The sequence below is a fragment of the Notolabrus celidotus genome, chromosome 14 (genome assembly GCF_009762535.1).
Source record: "Notolabrus celidotus isolate fNotCel1 chromosome 14, fNotCel1.pri, whole genome shotgun sequence".
In the NCBI taxonomy this organism is placed as follows: domain Eukaryota; kingdom Metazoa; phylum Chordata; class Actinopteri; order Labriformes; family Labridae; genus Notolabrus; species Notolabrus celidotus.
This window is the reverse complement of record NC_048285.1, coordinates 30,503,101-30,524,530: the sequence shown is the minus strand read 5'-3', so window position 1 is coordinate 30,524,530 and position 21,430 is coordinate 30,503,101. Positions and strand designations below refer to the sequence as shown.

At 41.4% G+C, this 21,430-nt stretch overlaps 1 protein-coding gene across 1 annotated transcript; it reads left to right on the top strand.

Annotated features, from left to right (window-relative positions):
• Positions 1-761: 761 nt before the first annotated feature.
• Positions 762-20,622, top strand: tmem91 (transmembrane protein 91). The gene is made up of 4 exons (XM_034700488.1): positions 762-1,393; positions 10,403-11,959; positions 16,480-16,626; positions 18,277-20,622. Exons 2-4 carry the CDS (start codon positions 11,525-11,527, stop codon positions 18,430-18,432), a joined length of 738 nt encoding a protein of 245 aa, XP_034556379.1. The 5' UTR covers positions 762-1,393; positions 10,403-11,524; the 3' UTR covers positions 18,433-20,622.
• Positions 20,623-21,430: the final 808 nt, after the last annotated feature.

Here is a 21,430-nt window from a genome sequence, read left to right as displayed (position 1 = left end):
CCTGGACATGCACTTTTTGAGCTGCTACCCTCTGGCAGACGTTTTAGGACATTAAAAGTAAAAACTGTTTTTTATGCAAGAACCATTACTGCTCTCAACACTGTTTGAGTATGGGCATTTCTGAATAGTGACTTTGTGCAATACACAAGTGCAATAATAACATAAACTGTGCAATAATAAGACTGGGGGAAAAAAAAATATTCCTGTATTTCTGACTTTTTATACCTTGCTTGTTTTTGTCTCTTTTAAATGGCACCTAATGAGGACTGCACCTTTCAATTTCATTGTACTTGTTGCAATGACAATAAAGGCATTCTGTTCTATTCTCTCCTTATGAGGGCTTCAGTACGGTGGCCCTGAAGGACAAAACAAATTTACAAAAGATGAAACACTTTTACCATTTCTGAAACAAATTAAGATTTCATTTTTACAGAAAGGGAACGTACCAAATACCGGAAGTGATCAAGTGAGGGGTCATTTAGTTTGTTTTGATGGAGAGAAACCAAACGGAGATGGACTTGTTTTTCATATTAGGACATCCTCGTGTCAGACCTCAGCTGAAAAAGCATCATGTCTCCAGAAAAACTCCGTCATATCTCCGCAAATCCTTCAGATGAAACGGCCTCAGACCACATAGCCTCAGGCTAAACATTATAAAATGTAAAAAATGTTTTCCAAAATGCAAAATTGTCTCCAACTTTGTAAAAGTATTTCATCTTTTTGTAAATCTGTTTTGTCCTTCAGGGCCACCGTACTTCAGAGTGATGGGAATAACACACTCAGGCTCAGGCGCACCACCAACAGGCTCTAGGACCCGGTGTCTCTGCCCTAAGCAGGCAGCAGAGCTGAGGGAAGGCAAGAGGAGAGAGAGAGAGACAGAAAGAGGTGTAGGAGGAGAGAAGAGATCTGTATTTGGAAAGTCAAAGGAAAGCTGAGAGTGGCAGAAGAAAGTTGACACCCTGCAAGATGCTCTGCAGCCTCAACAAGGATTATTAAAAGACCTTCCCCTTTCTTAGAGGAGGAGAGAGCGCGCGCACAGGAGGATGCGAGAGGGGCTGGTGTGCAGGGGGAAGGGGAGTCTTTGACAGAGCATACATTACTGCTGCTGCTGCTGCCCACACAGGTGTATTCAATGCATCTGCATGCGCTCACAGCCGAATCAGCACAATCCGACGGATAGATAGAGACAAGTTTGACTGTCTGACTCTTACCCTGACCCCCCTCCACGGAAAACACGTGTGGGATACACACTCTGCTCATATCAAGACATACAAGGATACTCACCAACACACACCTTCTGATGATCGGGAGCTGTCCGTGGATCAGTGTGTGACAGAATCCAGTCCTGTGGATGGTTGAGGCTGGGACGGGTCCAGGATCTAAAAACGTAAAGGTGAGAACAGATTTAAAGGAACAGACATGACACCTTTATTTACAGGCACAGATTGTTTTGTTTCCTCCACTCTTCCTTAGAAATTCAGCATCAGATATTCAGATTTTCCTCCTCTTGTCCCTGCATGTTGTTGTTCCCTCATTACCTCCTCTAACCTCTTTGTGTGACAGCATTTAAAAATCCACATGAGGTAGCCTGTCATAGAATATTAAGATTAAATAATAATGATGCAGCTTTATTATCATTAATATATCTTTCATTATAAGGAGAAGGAATTATAAAGATTGTGTTGCAGCATGAGACATTCATCTTTGCTCCTATGCAGTCTAATCTAACACGACAGGTAACATCTTAAAGAAACATCTTCCACTTATTACTTAAATTTAATCATTTTTTATTGATTTTTGATATTTCTTATGACTATTTCAATTTTTGCAATTCATATTTATTCTGAACCCTGATGACAAAGTGTCTAAAATAACCAAACACCAGGACAAACACATGACAGGCTGACACAGGTGTGCCTTTGTGTACCACCACAGTGACCATGTTGCCAGCTGTGGGTAGGGTAACTCTAATCCTAAACCCTCTGGCTAATAACTTATTAACTGTGGATGCTGAAAAATCTCTTGGCAGGAAGGTTAACCTTTTTTTGAACTGTTCCACACATTGAGTCATGTTCATGCATACATATGTTTACGCTCCTCAGCTCTCTGCAGAAGCTGATGTTGCAGCTTGCAGAAATCACATCTTCAGAAATTACATATTCCACTTCAAATGTGACTTTCATTTCAGCCATAGGTGGTTAATGTTGAGGGAGTCTCTATTATTCAAAACTGAGATTCATCCATTCTGTTTAGATTGTGTAACTCTGTCTGTTTCATTGCACTTTAGACACATTTGACTCGCTCTATTACCCTAATGTCCTGAAAAAGAGGACTGGGTTGTTGTCACATACTCTGCAGAAGGGAGAGCGACCAAACTGTACATTCTTTTTTTCTCCTTTTTTCCTTGTATGTTGTTTAAAGAGGATATGCTGCTGCAGAGTGGAACAGCAGCAACATCAGGGCAACCCCCCTTCCACAAACACACACACAGCTCTGCTCCATTGTTCATGTTTGTGTCGCTATTTACTGCTGTATGCCAAGCCTAGTGTGCTGTAATATAAAACCACGCTCATGCAGCATTTCTGCAGCCTCTGACAACCTGACAGGACCACTTCCAGGATACATTTACATCTTCTGTTGTGTTAGAGAATCTGAGAGTGTTTCAGCTTTCAGTCATAATCAATTTAGGCGATCAGTTCTTCAAGAGTAAAATGTGCATCAGGATGAAATCAGTTTGAGAAGAAGTAAGTGCTTTCAAAGGACACAGGGTGTTTTGCTTGAGAGCGTTTCTGATTAACAGCAGGTCTTTTCCCAGTCTGATATATGTGCTGTGTGTGTTTATGTTTGTGTGTGTGTCTACAGCTCATTGTAAATTAGAGGCCAACACATATGCCTTCCCTCTGTGATGATGTTCATGAGACCATGTAATACATCATTCCTCATGTAAAGATCTATAGGGGGCTAATTAGCTCACTCAGCTCACTGCTGCGCACGTACCATAACACGCACTTGTTTTGCTTATTTGTGAGGACGCTCGGTTGATTTTTCTCTGTTACATAAAGACTTACATTAACCTGAAACCATAACTGTCACTCATCACAAGTCAATGCATACCCCAAGCTGAACCCTAAGTGCTCCTCTCAGTTTAAAGGGAACCCTGCATATTGAGATATGTTGACTTTATTGAATTAATATGAGTGTTTTTAATATGGAGCACAAAGAAACACACGTAGGCTGACATTGTTGTGCATTACTTTCTTGGTAGTGATGTCAAATGGTTGCTTTGTTCTTCTTCCAAAATCTTTCTTTTCATGTTCACCTCAAACCCTTCTTTATTCTCCTTTTTTTTCAATAACACTTTGCAATGGTTGAAATTAAGAAGGCGTAAAAGACGCTACGTAGGAAATGATGAGGGAAGACAAAAACATGCAACCATTTCAAATCACTACACAGAGTGCATTGCACAATAACAGCACCCTATGTGTGACTTTATGTTTTAAGATTTCTCAAAGTGTGTTTCTTGCAAAATATGCATAAAGGAGACCCTAATGTTAATCCTTTCCCTCTTACTGTCTTTTAACAGTCAGACATTTGACTCAATGTGAATCTTTGCTGAGGAAAATAAATGTAAACAAAGTCTATTTCTGCTGTGTGCTGCTAATCAATGCATCTGGCACCCAGCCAGTGATTTTCAACGTTAAAAATAGCCGTACAGAAACACTAATCCATGCACGTGGTCCAGTTTGTTCCCGTAGGTCATACAAAGGAATCATTTTTAATTTAATTATGTTTCAAAACCAGATAAAAACTCCTCACGGGGGCTTTAAGTGGACACAAGTATCAAACTTCAACAATTTACCTTGTGTAGCCTTCTGTCTGAGTAATAATAATATGTGTGGACTCTTGTTTTGTCAACACATGTAGAGATAAATACCACTTAATGCACACTAAAACACACACATACATGCGGATGAACACTTGGCAGCCCATATAGGTCATTAAGCTGTAACGAGGCTGATGTAAACACAGCCTGGATGACGTCTGCAGCCAGCTGATATCAGGGTGTTGAAAGTAACAACAGATAATAACTATCGTTGTTATGTGAGTTTTTTGTTGGATTATATGACATAGAAGGGGTAAAACTTGTGATTTGTTTAAAGTTGATCTATGTCAGAGTCTGTGTTGCAGTTTTTCGGCGTGTCAAATCAAATCCTGACCCTCAAAAATGATGTCACATCATGCAAAATGTCTTCTGTGAAGGTCCAACCTGTGAGGTGTTATTTGGACTGTACGTCTGTTTGCAACAAGCTGTCTGTACATACAACCTCTGCACATCCATACATGTAGTCTGTAAACCTGCAGTATCTCTACAAGACACTGAAACACATGAGGCACATGGACACACACATACATTAACACATGCACCACTACACAAACAACACAGGAGTTATAGCCGACTCCACACGTGTGTCCCTAGTGTGTCCGCGGATTGCACATAAGAGAACACTGAGTACATCATGCTACACACTCTGCAGAGATGCTGAAGCCATTTGCAACATATTGCAGATTCTCATTTCATAGGCCTCATTGCACACAAGCACCAGCTGTGGAAACTGTGTGTGTGTGAGAGAGAGTGTGTGAGCGTGTGAGCTAGTGTATGATATGTTCAGTTATGTATGTGAGCATGTAGGAGGTAGGAAATGGAGAAGCTTCACGGGGTTTATTTACCATGTTCGTGTCTGAGAGTGGTGGTGGTGGGACGATGCAATGCTGCAAAGGTCTGCATATGTGTGTGTGACTGCGTATTGGTATGTGAAGGAAATGAAATAACCGTGTATGTGTGTGTTAGTGTGTGTCTGTGTGTGTGTGCTAGGTTAGAGCAGGGCATACAGTGGACTAAATAATGAGCTTACGCTGTCAAACACACATTTCACACTGGGGGGTTCAAGTAAACCCAGCGCCTGGCTTGACTGCACTCATTTGTTATTACAGGGTAATTCTGAGGAAATTATCCATCCTTTGCTGTTTAATGTGACAGTAACACATCCTTACTGGAAGGCATGGCTACGCTAGAATTATCCCATCCAGTTATTATCAAACCCTAGCAGAGGAACAGAACTGAAATGGCAAATTAGCCTCTGCTTCATTTATCCTGCAGTGAGCACTCCACTCCATGGTGAATTTGTTTCCATAGGAACATGATGTTACTTTGGGCTTCACGAGCTGTGCAATACACTCTACATCTCCGCCTGTTTTTTTTTCTTCTTCTTTTCTTATCTCTTCTAGTTCCTCTCAGCTTTTGTCAGTCACTCCACACGGATGAAGGGGGTGAAGAAAGAGAGTGAGAGAAGAGAGAGAAGGTTTGGGATATAACATCAATGAGGCCATTTAACCCCCACTTGGGTTTCAGATTTTTGTAAGGCATAACTCAGAGCATGCTCCGGTCTTATCAGCCTGACATCGCTGTTCTTCGGGATGTCTTTTTATTAGAGCCTAGAGGCGTTTACAGCTCCAATTTCCTGCAGCCACTACGCCATCTATTTTCTTTGTGTGTTTCCCTGTTTCCGTATCTCTTCAATCTGCAGCAGCTGAAATATTACAGCACTTGCTCCCATCTCTGTGTATGAGTGTGTGTATGTTAAGACACAACACAGTCACTGATATCCTAAGAGTCAGCAGCAGCAGTAGCAGTTATCTTGCATTGCTGCAGGGATTTACAGCAAAATTTCACTTTGGTTGCACATTTCCATATCTGAAGAACAAGATATCTTCTCAAGCAGGGAAATTAAACAGAGACAGACAAGTTTTTAAGTTTTGCAGAGTGACTCTGCAGAAAGTATCGGCTGAATTTTTAAAAAAGGAAGGGAGTTTGATCAGAGAAAGAGAAGAAGAGAGGGGGGGAGAAGTAATGGAAAGAGCTGAGTGAATGTGTGGTTGTGTGTGTGTGTATGACAAAGCACCAGACTAAAAAGGAAAGAGATAAGGGAGGGAGAGGAGAGCAGTTCTTCTAAAAGTGTTGGCGGTGATTTGCGGCAGCGTCCTTGCAACCTTCCCTCTACCTGACTGGATGTTTTATGAGCGTTGCAGAATCAGAAAAAGGAGGCAGGCTTATAATACAGCTGACAGAAGTCTTTTTATGGTGGATGGGCAGAGGTACAGGAGGGAGGGGGGTGTAATAAAGCTGAGTGCATCTCTCCTGGAATGAAGCTTCAGCGATTGGGAGAGGGCAGAAGAGAGAGGGGAAGGCTGATGAAGTGCTACAAATGTAAGTGTGTGAGCGAGCACAAGAGCATGTGTGCTGTATGCATTGTATGTCCAGATGTGTGTGTGTGTTGTGAGGGGGAGGCAATTTGCTCAGCGCTGTGCTGACGTCAGTGTGCTGAACGATCACTCAGCTTGTTCAGTATAAGAAGCACTAGCCCTCCATAAAGGGGTGGGTGAAGAGGAGGTGAGCGGAGGGGGGGTTTGCACGGGGAAGCAGTATCAGCGCACAGAGAAGAATGCAACCCTCAGCACCACGCCAGCCCAGAGACACCCAATTATTCTCCTTTTTTTTCACTCTGGGATGAGCGGTGAAGCATGCAACAACGAGTCATTGAATCGCTCCCATGCCTGTGAAGCACTCTGCCATGCAGAATGAATACTTACTGATGAGATATTATGTAGTTTGTTGAAATGACACTTTCATATGCATCCCGCCCAGAATGAAAATACCCTTCACACACTATACAGAGACTTTTATTTTTTCCATCCCCTCTCACTTGTCAGCTCACAGCGGCCTGTCTCCTCCTCTCGGTGAGGTTCTAAATTTAGATACTCTCAGTTTAGGATACATGAAGTCAGTTGCATGAGAGTTTAACTACATCCTTTGACACCACACCCCCGAGGTAATGTTTTAAGTCACTTATCTCGTCTATGTCATGGGGTAATCAGGTGCATATGTCCAACCCTCCATCCACTGTCTAAGCAGCTTATCTTTGGGGGCTGGAGCTTATCCCAGCAGGCAGTAGGTGAGAAGTAGGGTAGGCTGAACTGTGAATAGGTCAACTTTTCTATCCTGTGCTGAACACCTTTACGAATCAAAGAAGTTTGACATGTCGACAAGGTCAGACTTAATCTGCATGTTGTGTTACAATGACGCCCTTGCACACTCAAATGCCAGAATAACAGGAAAACAGTACGTCTATCCTTCTTTATCCTGTTTCATTTGCTGAACAGAAATCTGTGCACTGCAGCCCGTGAGTGGAGCAGAGTCTGTGGAGTATCAGCTGGTTTACGTCTCCCTTTTGTCTGCTCTTGCTTTCTAATTTTACTTAATTCATTAGGTGCATTCACCATTTAATTGATCTTCTCCTCTCTGAATACGTTTCAAAATAGTAGCAGGCTGTTTTACTGCACCCTAAGGGTATGGTGTTAACAATTAGGCAATGCAAAATTGATTTAGGACATCTTCATGAGCTAACTTTTGCTCATTTGTGTCTTTTTCTGAAACACCTGAGACAAATAAAACTAATTAGATCATGGCTTTTGAATAATACATGTTTACCAAGCTAATAGAGTTTCCTGCACTGCTGCACTACATCTTCAATCATATCAGTGAGCTTGTGGAGTCATACATAATACATAAATGACAACAGCTTTGGTGTATACTTTGTAATGCTGGCATTTAAAATGAGTTCTATGTGAGAAAGGGAGAATGATCGAAGGCTTACGGCTGCAACGTCTGCAGAATGTGTCTGTTATGGCTTGCAACATCAAATAGAGGGTCCCGTTTTGTCCTCACTAAAATGTTGATGTTTTGAAATCCATACACTCTGCAGCTCGAGATCTGCAACTGAGAATTATTGACATTAATTTGCCATTTTTACACATTTGGTCTCTAAACAACTAGAATGCAGAAATAGTAATATGATTTGAATTTTAGCAGGTGAATGCATGTCTCTAACTTGGAAATTAAAACATTAGGTTGCAGTATTAACCCTCAAAGACCTAGACAGCCGGCGGCGGCAACTTGTTCTTAAATGATGGATAACTTTTGAACCACTAATCCTATCAACAAGCTTTAAGAAACTAAGTTACAGCGGACATTCTCAGCTTTCCATTGATGCCACATTTGTCCCATTCAGCATATTCAAAATACATTCAGGACAGTCTGGAGCCCCAAAAGATGGTGTAGGTCTTTAAGGGTTAATTACAGATCATTTGCATTCAGTTTAATCAGATCATGTAAACAAGTGTACGTCATCACAACCCCAGTCTGTTTTTGCTGTGGAGCAATCATAGCGTCTAACACTGAGGCTGTTTTACCCGTCTGTTCACAATGTCAGGACACATCTTACCTCTGGGGACAAAAAAAAAAAGGTCCCTGCAAGGCACAGTATTTCATTCCAGGGTTGATTCATTGTTTATGGCTCCTGTTATTAATGTTCTTAGATTAATGTTACAGCAATGAGCTAATCACTGACTGCAGTTTGCATTTTTATGGAGATAAACTTCCATTTTTTATAAATGCAACAATCATGGAGGCCTCTGGAGACGTGCACCAAGACACAACTCAAAGCAGGCCATTCTTTTTCTTCTGCGCACTCAGGGAGGCATAATCTCCATAAGCAACATTGGGAATCACACTAATCTGCTACCGTGAATTTATTTATAGTGATCTATCAACGCCCACGGAGAGATTCCCATTGAGATTCATGGCTTAGCGCTGGGAATTTCGAGCTATTGTGGGCTGCAGGAACGGGATAAAGGAGGTGATAAATAAGAACAATGATATTTTCTTTCAGTGTGCCACTCAAGGAGGCTTAAACTGCTTTATAGTCCATTAAAATTCTAATGTTTTTCAGCCTGTTTGACCATTGTCCTGTCAAAATTCAGTTGTAGGTTTTTTGGATTTAAGAAACAGTGATAGTCATGTAGTGGAGATTTCTTATGTCAGGAATAGGCAGCATAAGTGAAGTAAAGAACCTCTGTGGTTCAAAACACAGGCTCAGTAGCAAACAACCCATTAATGTCAATAGTTGTAAATATCTTTGTTGTTTACTATATTTGAACATATTTTTTTTAAATGTACAAGTTATAATTGCATTCTATGTTTTAAAAATGGTTCATAAAACATGTTTTTGTTTTTCACAGTTAAAAATCGAATTTTTTCCATTTCAGATTTTATGTTTTTCGGTTGATTTTAGGTCTAGAGTGTTAATGCTTCATGTCAAAATGAAAAGATAACTGCATAGTCACAATTGTGGGATTATGCTGAAAAAAATGAAACCAAACAAGACAAGGTAAAAAAAATTTTAAGGGGAAATAAAGGTTAAATGGGGGCGGCAGTAGCTCAGTCCATAGGGACTTGGCTTGGGAACAGAAGGGTCGCCGGTTCGAGTCCCAGCATGGACGAAGTTTGGCAAGTGGACTGGTGGCTGGAGAGGTGCTGGTTCACCTGCCTGGGCACTGCCGGGGTGCCCTTGAGCAAGGCACCGAACCCCCAACTGCTCGGGGTGTGCTGGTTGACGGCAGTATCCTCACTCTGACATCTCTCCCGAAGCATGTTCCCTGCATGTGTGTGCATTTGTATGTATATACCAAAAAAACTGTATGTGTAGCATGTCCAAAATAGCAAGAGTGAAAAATTTAATTTCCCCCCTGGGGATCAATAAAGTACCTTTCTTCTTTTTCTTAAATCAAAATGAGTCAAAAACAGCCAATTAAGCCCTTCTTAGATTATATTGACTCCCTGTCTATTTACACAGAAACGGACAGCTAACTGAGCACATTCTTCCCTCTCCCTTTACTCTGTTTTATTCTATGTACGTAGCTTCATCACTTTATTTATTTACTCTTCTCCCCCTTTTTTTATTTATTATTATTATTTTTATTATTATTATTTTTAATCTTTATTTTTCCATTTACTGAAAAACATAATTAATCTGTGTCACCTGTATGTCTTTGCACTCTACCTCTGCCTCTGAATATTGGAGTGACTTCCACACTATACTTGCCTCTTTTCAAGTAATAATCAACTTGCTGTGTGATCTTGCTCTCCCTAATGTATTTAAATGATATTGCTTTTTTGTAATTGTTTTGTCTGTTTACCCCTTGTTAATGTCGGTATGGATGTGAGATGTGTGTGAAGTGTTCAATGTTATGGGGTGGGTGGGATCTTAAGGGTGTTTGTGTTATTGTGTTTTATAACATCACCCACAGAACTTTGTTACAACTATTACATGTCACAAAACCTATTGTTTGTCTGTCTGTGCATAAAAAAAACAATAAAGAAACTTTGGAATAAAAACAGCCAATTAGACCCTAGACCCCGTGGGGTTAACAGGATGCTGTGTGCCAAAAGTAAGAGTATACCTATAGAGTGAAAATACTTTGAGTGACCTTGTCCTTCTCTTCACAGATCTCCTTGTCCTCGTCAGAGAGGTGGATAGAGAGCTGCCCGGCTCCTCGTCTGTCCTGAATGAAACCCTTTTTAGGCTGGATGGAGTACATTAAAAATACATGTCCCGAGGGAGCACTGCCGTGGCAAGCAGCGAACCAAGAGCCATAAATCAACACAGGAGGACTTTGATTTCTTCATTATCGCTTCCTGCTGAAACAACAGAGTAACAGGCGTGTTGGCAGGCCTGCTGACCTGCGGATGTTCAACATAGGAATCTATTTCTGGAGCCTCATTGCTTTTACAGATTAACCGCCCTCAATTATGGCCCCAATCCGTTCATTGCGCCACTAGTTCGACTGACGCCGGAGGTTACGCATATTCAAGCCTCAAAACACCCCAGACTTCATCAGCCGGGTCATCTGAAGGCTGCTGTGTTTGGTCTGAGTGTTTTTGTTTTTCTCTTTACAATAAGTTCTCAAATCACGAGTCAGCATTCACATCTCTTCAGAGAAGCTCAGAGAGAAGATTGAAGACGTCACTTCTTTCCTCTGATACCACCACTCTGTCCTTAGATTAATCAATTTTTCTTGCAAGAGACATTTTGCAAGATTTCCTGAGGGCAAATTGCACTGAAAACCCATTGCCAAGTTTTTTTTTAATTAGCCCATCTCGTGCTAATCAAAGTCCTCCATCACCAGAATAGACGTTTCCATATAGTATGAGAGAGAAAGTGGCCGACATTAGCATATTCATGAACACTGATGCTCTCAATCAAACAAAATGGAAGACATGGGGCAAATCCTGAGCCATCGCGCCCTGGAACAAATAGCTTATGACATGTGAGGAAAGAGGATCCTGAATCTCCAACTTCAGAGCATCCCACAGCACACAGGAGCAGGCTTACTCTGCCACATTAAGGATAGTTCTCATAAACTCATAAACCTAGCATGTGTTGTTGACCTCTGAACTAAAAGCTAAGATAAAAAATTAAGAATAGGATTAAAGATGGATTATCACTGAAACACTAAAGCCTGCAAAGCAGCCGAGACTCTTCTGGGAGGCGCACTGCAGACCAATTTGTAGATTACTTTGGGTTGTTGATGTGGTGGCCTCTAGTGTGCTGGGTGTTAAAACGTAGGGATGGAGAAACTAGATGAGCTGGAGCACCCTCTTCTGGGAGAAACCCCAAACGACAGCCGGGCATCCGGGCCAGGGCTTGGTCCTGGAGCTGGACAGGCTCCTGGTGGGCTCTTCAAAGGCTTCTTGGTTAAATGTGAGGAGGACAGAGCCTACCCTCCTTTAGCATGGAGGGGCTACTGCGGACATCCTCCTGAGCTTCAGCAGCAGCAGCTACTGGACCCCTGCTCCTTACCTCGCACGTTGGAGTCCTATTATCCATCAGCCCCGATCTGGGGCCACACAGACTCCCTGCTGAGTAAAGACTACCTGGAGACTACCTTTGTGGACATCCGGCCCGGCTCCACGCTGGAGAGGAAGCTGCTGGCTGAGACGCAGGACTACAACAGTCTGACGTACAGCATGGATGATGAGGATGATCTGCTCCCTGACTCTGACGTAAGACACAACGCTGGCTATTTTCGCTTTAATTTTTCAAAGCATGTTGTTTATTTATCATCCAAATTGTAAAAATCAAACATTCATCACAATCAGAGAGAACTATGGATGATGAAAGCAGAGCTCCTTTTGGATATGCTTAACCCTCCTGTAATGTTGCAGGTCAAATTGACCCTTTTTAAAGTCTATTTTAGGCAATATATGCCTTCCAAATCAGCTAAATGCAGCATAAAATTCTGGGCAGGATGTGACAGAAGAGGTTTTAATTTATCAACATCACTTAATCAAAAAAAAAAAAAGAATTTAAAATGTAAAATAAAATACACAAAAATCTTTGTCATGTAAAACTATTGTATTTATATTTAGGGCTTTCCAATCCTCATTGAACCATGATCTGTGAGAATTAAAGAACACCAATGGACTAAATCCTGATTTCAATGGATATTAATGGAGTTAACACTTTGATTAAAAAAATGTGTATTGGGATTTTTGGGGGTTCTGACACTAATTGAATATGCTCCGGGTCAAATTGACCCAGGAACATTATTGCTGTTCCAGAGAAACGAACATAACAGGAGGGGCATATAAGGACTGAGTATTATTAAGTTTCCACTTTAATTGTCTATCACATATTAAAGTAGTGATATCCCAAAATCTAGGGGACATGTTTAAATATAAATCTGACAAACAGTGCAAAACTGAAATAACAGACAGGCGGTAAACCTGACTCTGGAGAAGCAGATTCTGGTTTTGGGATGCATGCTGAATGAATGACTGAAACATCCAAAGCTTGATCCGTAAGGCAACTGGACTGGTAGAAATTCTTGAAGGCGTTTCACCTCTCCTCCGAAAGGCTTCTTCAGTTCTGACCAGACTGGGGAAGAGCTCGAAGATATAAACCACTAACAGTCGTGGGTGTTTTTGTTTCCAATTTCTACCTGTCCAGTTGCCTTAGGGATCAAGCTTTGGATTACCATGACCTGGATGACTGAGAACCTTCACAGACAATGACTGAAACAATTAGTCAATTAACAAATGATCTGAATGTTTTACTTTCAGTCGACTTATTGATTGACCTGTTTTTTCATCTCTAAATGCAAAATCTTCTAATATCTGCTGATCGTATTTCCGCCTCTTCTTCTCTGTTGCTTGGTATCAAAAGCCAGAGAGTCTCTCACATTCACGGCACAGATTCTGAAAACCAAAGAGGGAACTTAAAAATAGACATAGGAAGCAGTATATTTCAGGCGAGCTAGGCAGCAATTGAATGCTTACTGTCAAAAAGCCAGATTACATAAAGCTCCTCTCCTGCTGCGGTGCAGGTAATGACACTATGGTGGTGATGCCAGCTTTATTTCATAGATGACTGAGCAAAGCCCACCCTGGAGTGAAATTTAAATGAGCTTTAAGACTCTTACAGTGGTCATGTGATGTTTAGGGAGTCAACATTATGTATGTGTGCACTGCAAGTGTCATGAATAAGTAGCTGCTGGCTGTAAAAGTCTCTCAACAAGGTCCAATCAAGAGGGCCGATCACCTGCTGTGGACTGAGAGGCTGGCATCCACAATAATTGGACATGCAGTGATACCTCACCTTGTTTAAATCTAGAGCACTTGGCTGCTACAACGTTTGCTCCATGAGGACAAAAGTGCACGCAACATTAGTTTTTTTAAAGCTCATTCTGAATGCTGGCAGTCGAGCGGTGATGCAAAGGCTCAGGCCTGTGGGAATAAAACCTTGAAGTGACCTAAAAGAGGCACAACACCCCTCCTCCTACTCCTTTGTTTTGCTTCAGATGTGTAGTTTGAGGGCTCATACTGGACCCCCAAAACTCCTTCTATGGCTTCATGCTGAATCTTGACTTTTGGGGCTGTTTGTAGTTTTGATCAGCTTTACAGGAGCCCAACAAGACAGATGCATTTTTAAAAGTGAGAGTATTCTGTGAGAGGGACAGAGCAGACGTGTGACTGAAACATCAGAGACATTAAATGTGACCCTCTGAACTAACCTTCAGAGTGATATATGTAACGTTTCACTCTGATTTACGGCTCTCAGATCCTCTTGAATGCTTGAAAGCCGAGCAGTGTTTCTCACGTATGAGTAATGCGCTCAGATGATACGGGAGCATCTTTGTGAAATGTGTAATTATTTCACGCACAGAATAAAACAGGCAGGGTAATACGACAGGGTTGGCATGAGAGAGGAAGTCAGATTGAATACGCAGCTGTTACAAAAAAGACGTGAGTCATGATTTGCCTGCGGTCAGCAGAGCTAGTGCACATCCAGACTAACCCCATTCAGTCACATTATCTTACCACACCAGCAAAGTTTTGCAGTTGTTGTTGTGGAGGATGTGAACACCACACAACAACAAAATAAAGAAGATTATAATGCTCCAGTCACACATTATAGAGGAGATTATCTATGTTTATTTAGGACATATTATAAAAGGATACCTAAGATTGTCTACACTCACCGGAATGAACGACCAAACTTTGATTCTTAAATGTTTTGTGCAGTCATTTTCAAATAAAAACAATCCTCTCCTACCTTTGTAGTGCTGTAGGGATATGAACATACAGGTTTGAAGATGACTGGACACTAAGTTGTGCTATATGCAAATACAAATGTGCTGCTAAAAGCCTACAAGAGCATTTAAAATATACGTTTACAATGAAAATAAATGATTAGAATAATAATAATAATAATAATACATTTTATTTATAAAGCGCTTTTCTGTTAACTCAAAGACGCTGCACAAAGGATAAAAACATCATATAAAACAACAGAATAATAAAACATGAATAAAATGCATTTAAAAGCAATCATACGTTAAAAGCAATTCTAAACAGGAGGGTTTTGGTGAGTGATTTGAAGGTGGACAGGTTGGGGCAGTTTCGAATGTTAAGTGGTAAGGCGTTCCAGAGGGTGGGGGGGCGGCGACAGAGAAAGCTCTGTCCCCCAAGGTTCGGTGCTTGGTGTCAGGTGGTAGGGAGAGGAGGTGGGCGTTGGAGGATCGGAGGTTACGGGAGGGGGTGTGGTGATGGAGCAGGTCGGTGAGGTAAGAGGGGGCCTGGTTATGGAGGGCTTTGTGGGTGAGAAGGAGGATTTTGAAATGTATGCGCTGTTTGATAGGGAGCCAGTGGAGGTTTTGGAGGACAGGGGTGATATGGTCACGGGAGCGGGTGTGGGTGAGCAGGCGGGCGGCAGAGTTCTGGATGTATTGTAGTTTGTTGAGTTGTTTTGAAGGAAGGCCGTAGAAGATGCTGTTACAGTAGTTGAGTCTGGAAGTGATAAAGGCGTGGATCAGGGTTTCAGCGGTGGAAAAGGAGAGAGATGGATATTTTTAAGGTTATATATGTTTTTTTCAAGGAATAATGTGCCTTTTACTCTGTCTAACACACATGGACACTTCCAGCTGAAGTACCTGGAACAGTAGAAGTAGTGAGGGAGGGTTAAAAGTGGTCCAAATGTTTCAGGTTATTATCCAGAGTAATAAGAGCATATTTTTGAAATCCTCATTTGCTGGACTATTCAGTTATTGCATTGGCGTGAAGGCAAAAATATCCCTTCAAACACTGGTCTACATTGAACAACCTCATTTAAGAATAACTGTTTTTAGAGAGTCTGACGTTCACAAAAGTTTTCACTAAAGTACAAAATTGAACAATGCTCGGGAGCACTCTTACAAACATTTGGGTGCTGATATGTCAGTGCTAGATTAATGGGTATTGCGTTTTAGTCCACCTTCATTATAATCATGAAGTGTTTGGTAGAAACTGCAAAATCTCACATTAGGAGGATGAATTAAACACTATTTTCAAAAATATCTGAACCAGATTCAGCTTTGTTTGTCAGGTATGTCAGCCTACAAGCATGAAACATTGGATGTTAGACGAATATGTACAAGCTCATGGAAAACAATTACATGGGCTATAATTTCAGATAATAATATATGTTGAAAAGACAATATTTATTCACACCAATGATGACCTGTCTGTACACACGGCCGTGTAATGAGTACTCCGTCACTCGTTCTACAGAGGCAGCTTTTAGATCAACATATTCATTATGAAGAAATGAAGGCAATCTATCCCTTAGATTTGAGATTTAGTGTGTGCACACGGCACAGCACTCTCATGCCTTTGCAATGTGCAACAGAGGGACATTTTTCTGTGATAATCAGGAAAAACTGGCACAAGATTCAAATTTCTGAGGATGTGGCATTCATTAAGAAGACGGGTGCAAACAATTTAAGAGAAGGTTCATGAATCTGGTTTAGACTTCTCTAAGAAGATGTTGGTGACTGAGGCACACTGAGAAAATTCCTGTATGAGCATGCACCATTTGAGGTTTTCTTTTAAACTTTTATAAAAGTTTTCTTATATTTGCAGCACTTTGAGATTTGTTTTAAATTTAAAGTGCATTCAAAATAAGATGTGTTAGTATTAATAAACCTGGGCACAGCACCCTCCGCCTTGTACCTGCACTGAACCTGAGTGCTCCGTCTGATTCCCAGGACTCGTCCATTGATGACTTCAGTGATACAGACAGTGAGAGCAACTTCCCACTGATGATCCCTCAGGACTACCTGGGTCTGGCCTTTTTCTCCATGCTCTGCTGCTTCTGGCCCCTGGGCATCGCTGCCTTCTACCTGTCACAGAAGGTACAACACACACACACACACACACACACACAGTCCTGAGCTGACTCTATAAAACTTGGCACTATAGTTCACAGCCCAGGGTGATTTGTTAACCTCTGCAGAGTGTGTAAATTACCAACAGGTCGGGTGTCTTAGAGTTTAGTCTGGGAGGGATTACAACTAGATTTGCAGGATTATGCCACCAGTACTTTAAAACAACACAGAGCTCAACAGAAGGGGCCACTAAGATATGCAGTGAGGTATTCACACACTAAGATATTTTCAGAATCATAATTCTCTGTAATGGTAATATTTTGAGCCTCTGTTTGATTTGATTTTGCTGATTTTGGCTCAAAGCTCATGAAAAGAAGAAATCCAGTGTCTCAGATTATTAGAATATTCTCTAAAATCAATCAAAAGAAGGATTAAAAAAAACAGAAATGTCAACTTCTGAAAAGTATGTTGATTTATACACACTATACTTGGATGGGGCTTCTTAATAAGGGATGTAGGTTGGAGCAGTATCATGGTCAGCTAAGCGTTTGGTAGGAGTTTTGGCGCTGTGGGCAGGTGCCAAGTCCTGCTGGACAAGAGAATCGGCATCTCCATAGAGCTTGTCAGCAGATAGGAACATGCAGTGCTCTAAAATCTGCTGGTAGACGGCTGTGTTGACTTTGGACTTGATAAAACACAGTTTAATTTTAGACACTGTCAAAGCTTTACCTCAGATGACTAACAGAACAGTAAAAGGTGCAAAAGACGAAGAATCAGACGCTCTGTTCTGCAGATTATGATTCCCTTAACAGCCAAATCAGCAGATGAGAATCCGCAGCTTCACACATCAAAAAACAGTAAGTATATTTTCCACCGTATGGGACAGTTGTACGCAATCTAACAAGCTTCAACATAAAAATCAATTAGCAGGAATCATGCTGCAAGTTAGAACATAATGACAGCATGCAACCAAAAACAACAGCCAAAATGATTCTCTTGAAAAGCTGAAGGTTGACGAGAACAAATGCTAACAACACACCAAAGAGGCTGTTCTATTCTCCTACAAGCGTCTACATGTTAGCGTGATACCTGAGATGACCTCATTCTAAAAGTTGATGGGGACATGCATCAAGTCAAAGGAAAACAACTGCACAAAACCTTCTCATCAGTCAATGTTACCCCTGGCAGTGTGGAAATTCCCCCAACATCTCCGTCTCTGGTCACCAGAGACCTGGAGTTTATGCAGGCAACCTTCCAGCAGCAGTGCAGGAAAAGAATCCCATTAAGGCTTTTGCAAAGCTAACTGGCAGCTAGCTTCAGAGGCCTTTTTGATCAGATCAATGGCCTTCATTAAGGTTTAATTAGAGTCATAACAAGAAGCCCCAAGGTGATAGATTTCCAATATTGTTGAGTGCTACCTAAAACAGGGGTCAGAGTCAAAGACAAGGACTGGAGGGAGAAGGGAAGAGGAGAGGAGAAAGTGATGAATGAGGCACAAGTGCTGGGTGTGATGCAGAGATGGAACATAATACAGGCTTAGAGTGTGATTGGAATGAGTGGAAGAGGAACGAGGAGGCCATGGAGGACATTGACAAATGATGACGAATGCCCTTCTCTCCTCTTTTTTTTCCTCTCCTCTAATCCTTATCTCACTGTCCTCTCTCCTCCCATTCACAGACCAACAAGGCATCCGCTCAGGGGGATTTCCAGGGGGCCAACGCCGCTTCTCGCCAGGCTCTGTGGCTCTCCGTGCTCTCCATCGTGTTTGGAATCATAACGTACATCTGTGCTATCGCTGCGTTGATTTCCTACCTGTCTGGGAAACCACCTTAAGAGCAACTCTTCCACACAAAAACAGACCTCTCACACATATCATGAATATAAAAGTCACACTAACATATCACCTGCTCACGTAAAAAAAGATTCACAGTCTGTCTTTCATTCTTATCTGCAGTCATGTTTTATCTACACCCAGCTGGAAATGAACAAAACACAACAGGAGAGCTGCTGTAGGGATTATAATCACTTCTAATTGGATTAGGAAATAACTCAGCTCAGAGGACATTCCCTCACACATTTAGGAGAATTATTAAAAATAAGTTACTCAGTATCACTCCATATAAGATATTCAGTGTGTACATGTGGTTCGTTTTGTCACCCAATGACTCAAGTAACCTATCATCCTTTAAATCTGTGCTGTAGTTCTCATCATGTGTTAGCGGTGTGAAAACAACTAGGACTACAAATGCAGATGTTATCACAACACTGTATATATTACTGTCAAAATAAAAAACAGATGAATAATGAGAAGCTGAGGAGGAAGGGAGAGGCGATATGTGGCCTTGTCTTGCCCGGAGGAAGCAAAGTGGATGGCAGAGTGCGACGATGGAGTCTGCAGATTTATGAGAAGGTCACAGCAAGGACGTAACAGTGGCTAAATCCTGATGGACCTCGCTGTGGGGGAGCCTGAGCCAGCACTGTCGCTCATGGGGTGAAAGCTGGTGATGGTTTAAGAGCCCCAGAGATTTATTTTAAAATATCAGGGGCCAGAAGGAAGAGTCTCTCAGAGAAGACAGAATATCTGTGACCTCTTCGGCTGGAGCGGAAAGGAAACAGCGCACATGTTCATCGATCAACATCCTGATTTTATCGCTCATTGTTTACCTGCAGAAAGGACTGATTGTGCTTTCTTTATAAGTTTGTATCTTTATGTGGAAAAAAAAGTTTTAAAAAAGTATACATTTAGTGCCATTCTTTAAGAAAATAAGTGTAGAGGTGGAGATCAGGGGCTTTTAAATAAACTGCAGTGTCAAAATGGAAAACAGTGGCTCTAGATATAGAGATGAAGGAGCTGCTTCTATATCAGTGCAAGGAAATGATGACATCCAGAGAGGGGGTGCAGACCTGTGAGGAAAAGTGCCAAAAATATAAAAGAAACTCTAAGGATGATCCTTTCATGTGCTGTTCCATTTATAGAAGCATCCAGGCTGCTACTTCACGCTCTCCAAATATAGATCCTGCTATTTTTTCCTCAAAAAAAAACTGAAATCCTGCAGGAGCCTGCTACTCTGCATTATGACAAACTTGAAAATGAAGTTGTGTACATAAACTTATGTACACACAATATCACTTTTTTCCAAAGGAGTGTGGTGGAGTTAATATGATGCAAAAAAACAACAACTAAGAAATCTAATACTCAGTGATGCATGAGTCAGTGAAATATTCATTTCAGTCACAACAGATACGTGCATGGCAGGTCTGTAGTTTGTCATGCACAAACCTGCTTACAGCTTGGCTTCAGTCACTCCTTGTACTTGAACCTCAAGTATTGCAAAAATGGCTTTGTGGGAGAAGACCTCTGGCCATATTGGTTTGAGAATAAGTGTGCCATTAAAAACTGTGAATGAGAGAAACCTTCAGTGAATATTAAAAAAAGACTAAGGTAAAAGTTGGCGTTTTCTATTTAGATGTATAGTTTTTATAGAGTCCACAACTGAACTTCAACTTAATCTCAAATCCTTTGTTTTCTGCCAACTCAGTGTTGTATGAAGACTAAGCTGATAATAGACTACAGTCACTGTAAGTGGTATTTGTAGACACACCTTTGTTATCTCAGTGTCTGACCCTCTTCAGCCGTCACTGTTGATGTTCTGTGATGCAGCCGCACCGACTTGAGTCCTCACGCTGCGTCATTCAGTTCTGACAATCCTGAACATCCTGTCTCCACCAGACCTCAATGAGAAAATGATCCTTTGTTGTTACAGCAGAGTTACCACCATTACTGATTTATAAGAGAGCATTTGAGGTGGAGTATCTTAACTGATCATGTCATGAGACGGGCTCTGGTCAGTTTGTCTCTCTTTGTATCACTTGTAGGGAACAACCGGACGAGGTGAAGTGGATCAAAGTCAAAGGCTGTGGCACAATAACAAGAGATACTCAGTTTTATTCCCGGTTCACATCCTTGTATTACTTGTAAATATTAAACTGAGAGAAAATCCCAATAAATGCACTTGTTTGACATTCATCTCTCCTGTTTTTATTTCACACCCTGACTCTAGGCTCACCGTCTTCTTACAAATACACAATACTTGGATGAGGCTTCTTAATATGGGGTGCGGGTTGGAGCTGATCAGCTGATGATAGAGGCCTCAAGCTGGTCTGTATTTTTAGGTGGGGTGTCTCTCATCTTCATCTTGACAACAGAAGGGGCCACTAAGATATGCAGGGAGGTATTCACACACTAAGATATTTTCAGAACCATAATTCTCTGTAATGGTAATATTTTGAGCCTCTTTTTTATTTGATTTGGATGATTTTGGCTCAGAGCTCATGAAAAGAAGAAATCCAGTGTCTCAGATTTGTAGAATATTTCTAAAATCAATCAGATAAAGGATTTAAAATACAGAAATGTCAACTTCTGAAAGGTATGTTGATTTATACACACAATACTTGGATGGGGCTTCTTAATATGGGATGCAGGTTGGAGCTGATCAGCTGAAGCCCAGGTTGCTTTGATAGAGGCCTCAAGCTGGTCTGTATTTTTAGGTGGGGTGTCTCTCATCTTCATCTTGACAAATATTCCACAGATCCACTGTGGGGTTCAGGTTCAGTCAAGTTGGCCAATCAAGCGCAGCAGTATCATGGTCAGCAAAGCGTTTGATAGGAGTTTTGGCGCTGTGGGCAGGAGCCATGTCCTGCTGGACAAGAGAATCAGCATCTCCATAGAGCTTGTCAGCAGATAGGAACATGGAGTGCTCTAAAAACTGCTGGTAGACGGCTGTGTTGACTTTGGACTTGATAAAACACATCCTTGTATTACTTGCAAATA

What these genes read in the sequence shown, in the direction of transcription:
- tmem91 (XM_034700488.1), top strand. Translation starts at nt 11,525, where the DNA reads ATGGAGAAACTAGATGAGCTGGAGCACCCTCTTCTGGGAGAAACCCCA. An exon ending in ATCTGCTCCCTGACTCTGAC is followed by an intron (nt 11,960 to 16,479) that starts GTAAGACACAAC and finishes TCTGATTCCCAG; the next exon opens with GACTCGTCCATTGATGACTT. An exon ending in CCTTCTACCTGTCACAGAAG is followed by an intron (nt 16,627 to 18,276) that starts GTACAACACACA and finishes TCCCATTCACAG; the next exon opens with ACCAACAAGGCATCCGCTCA.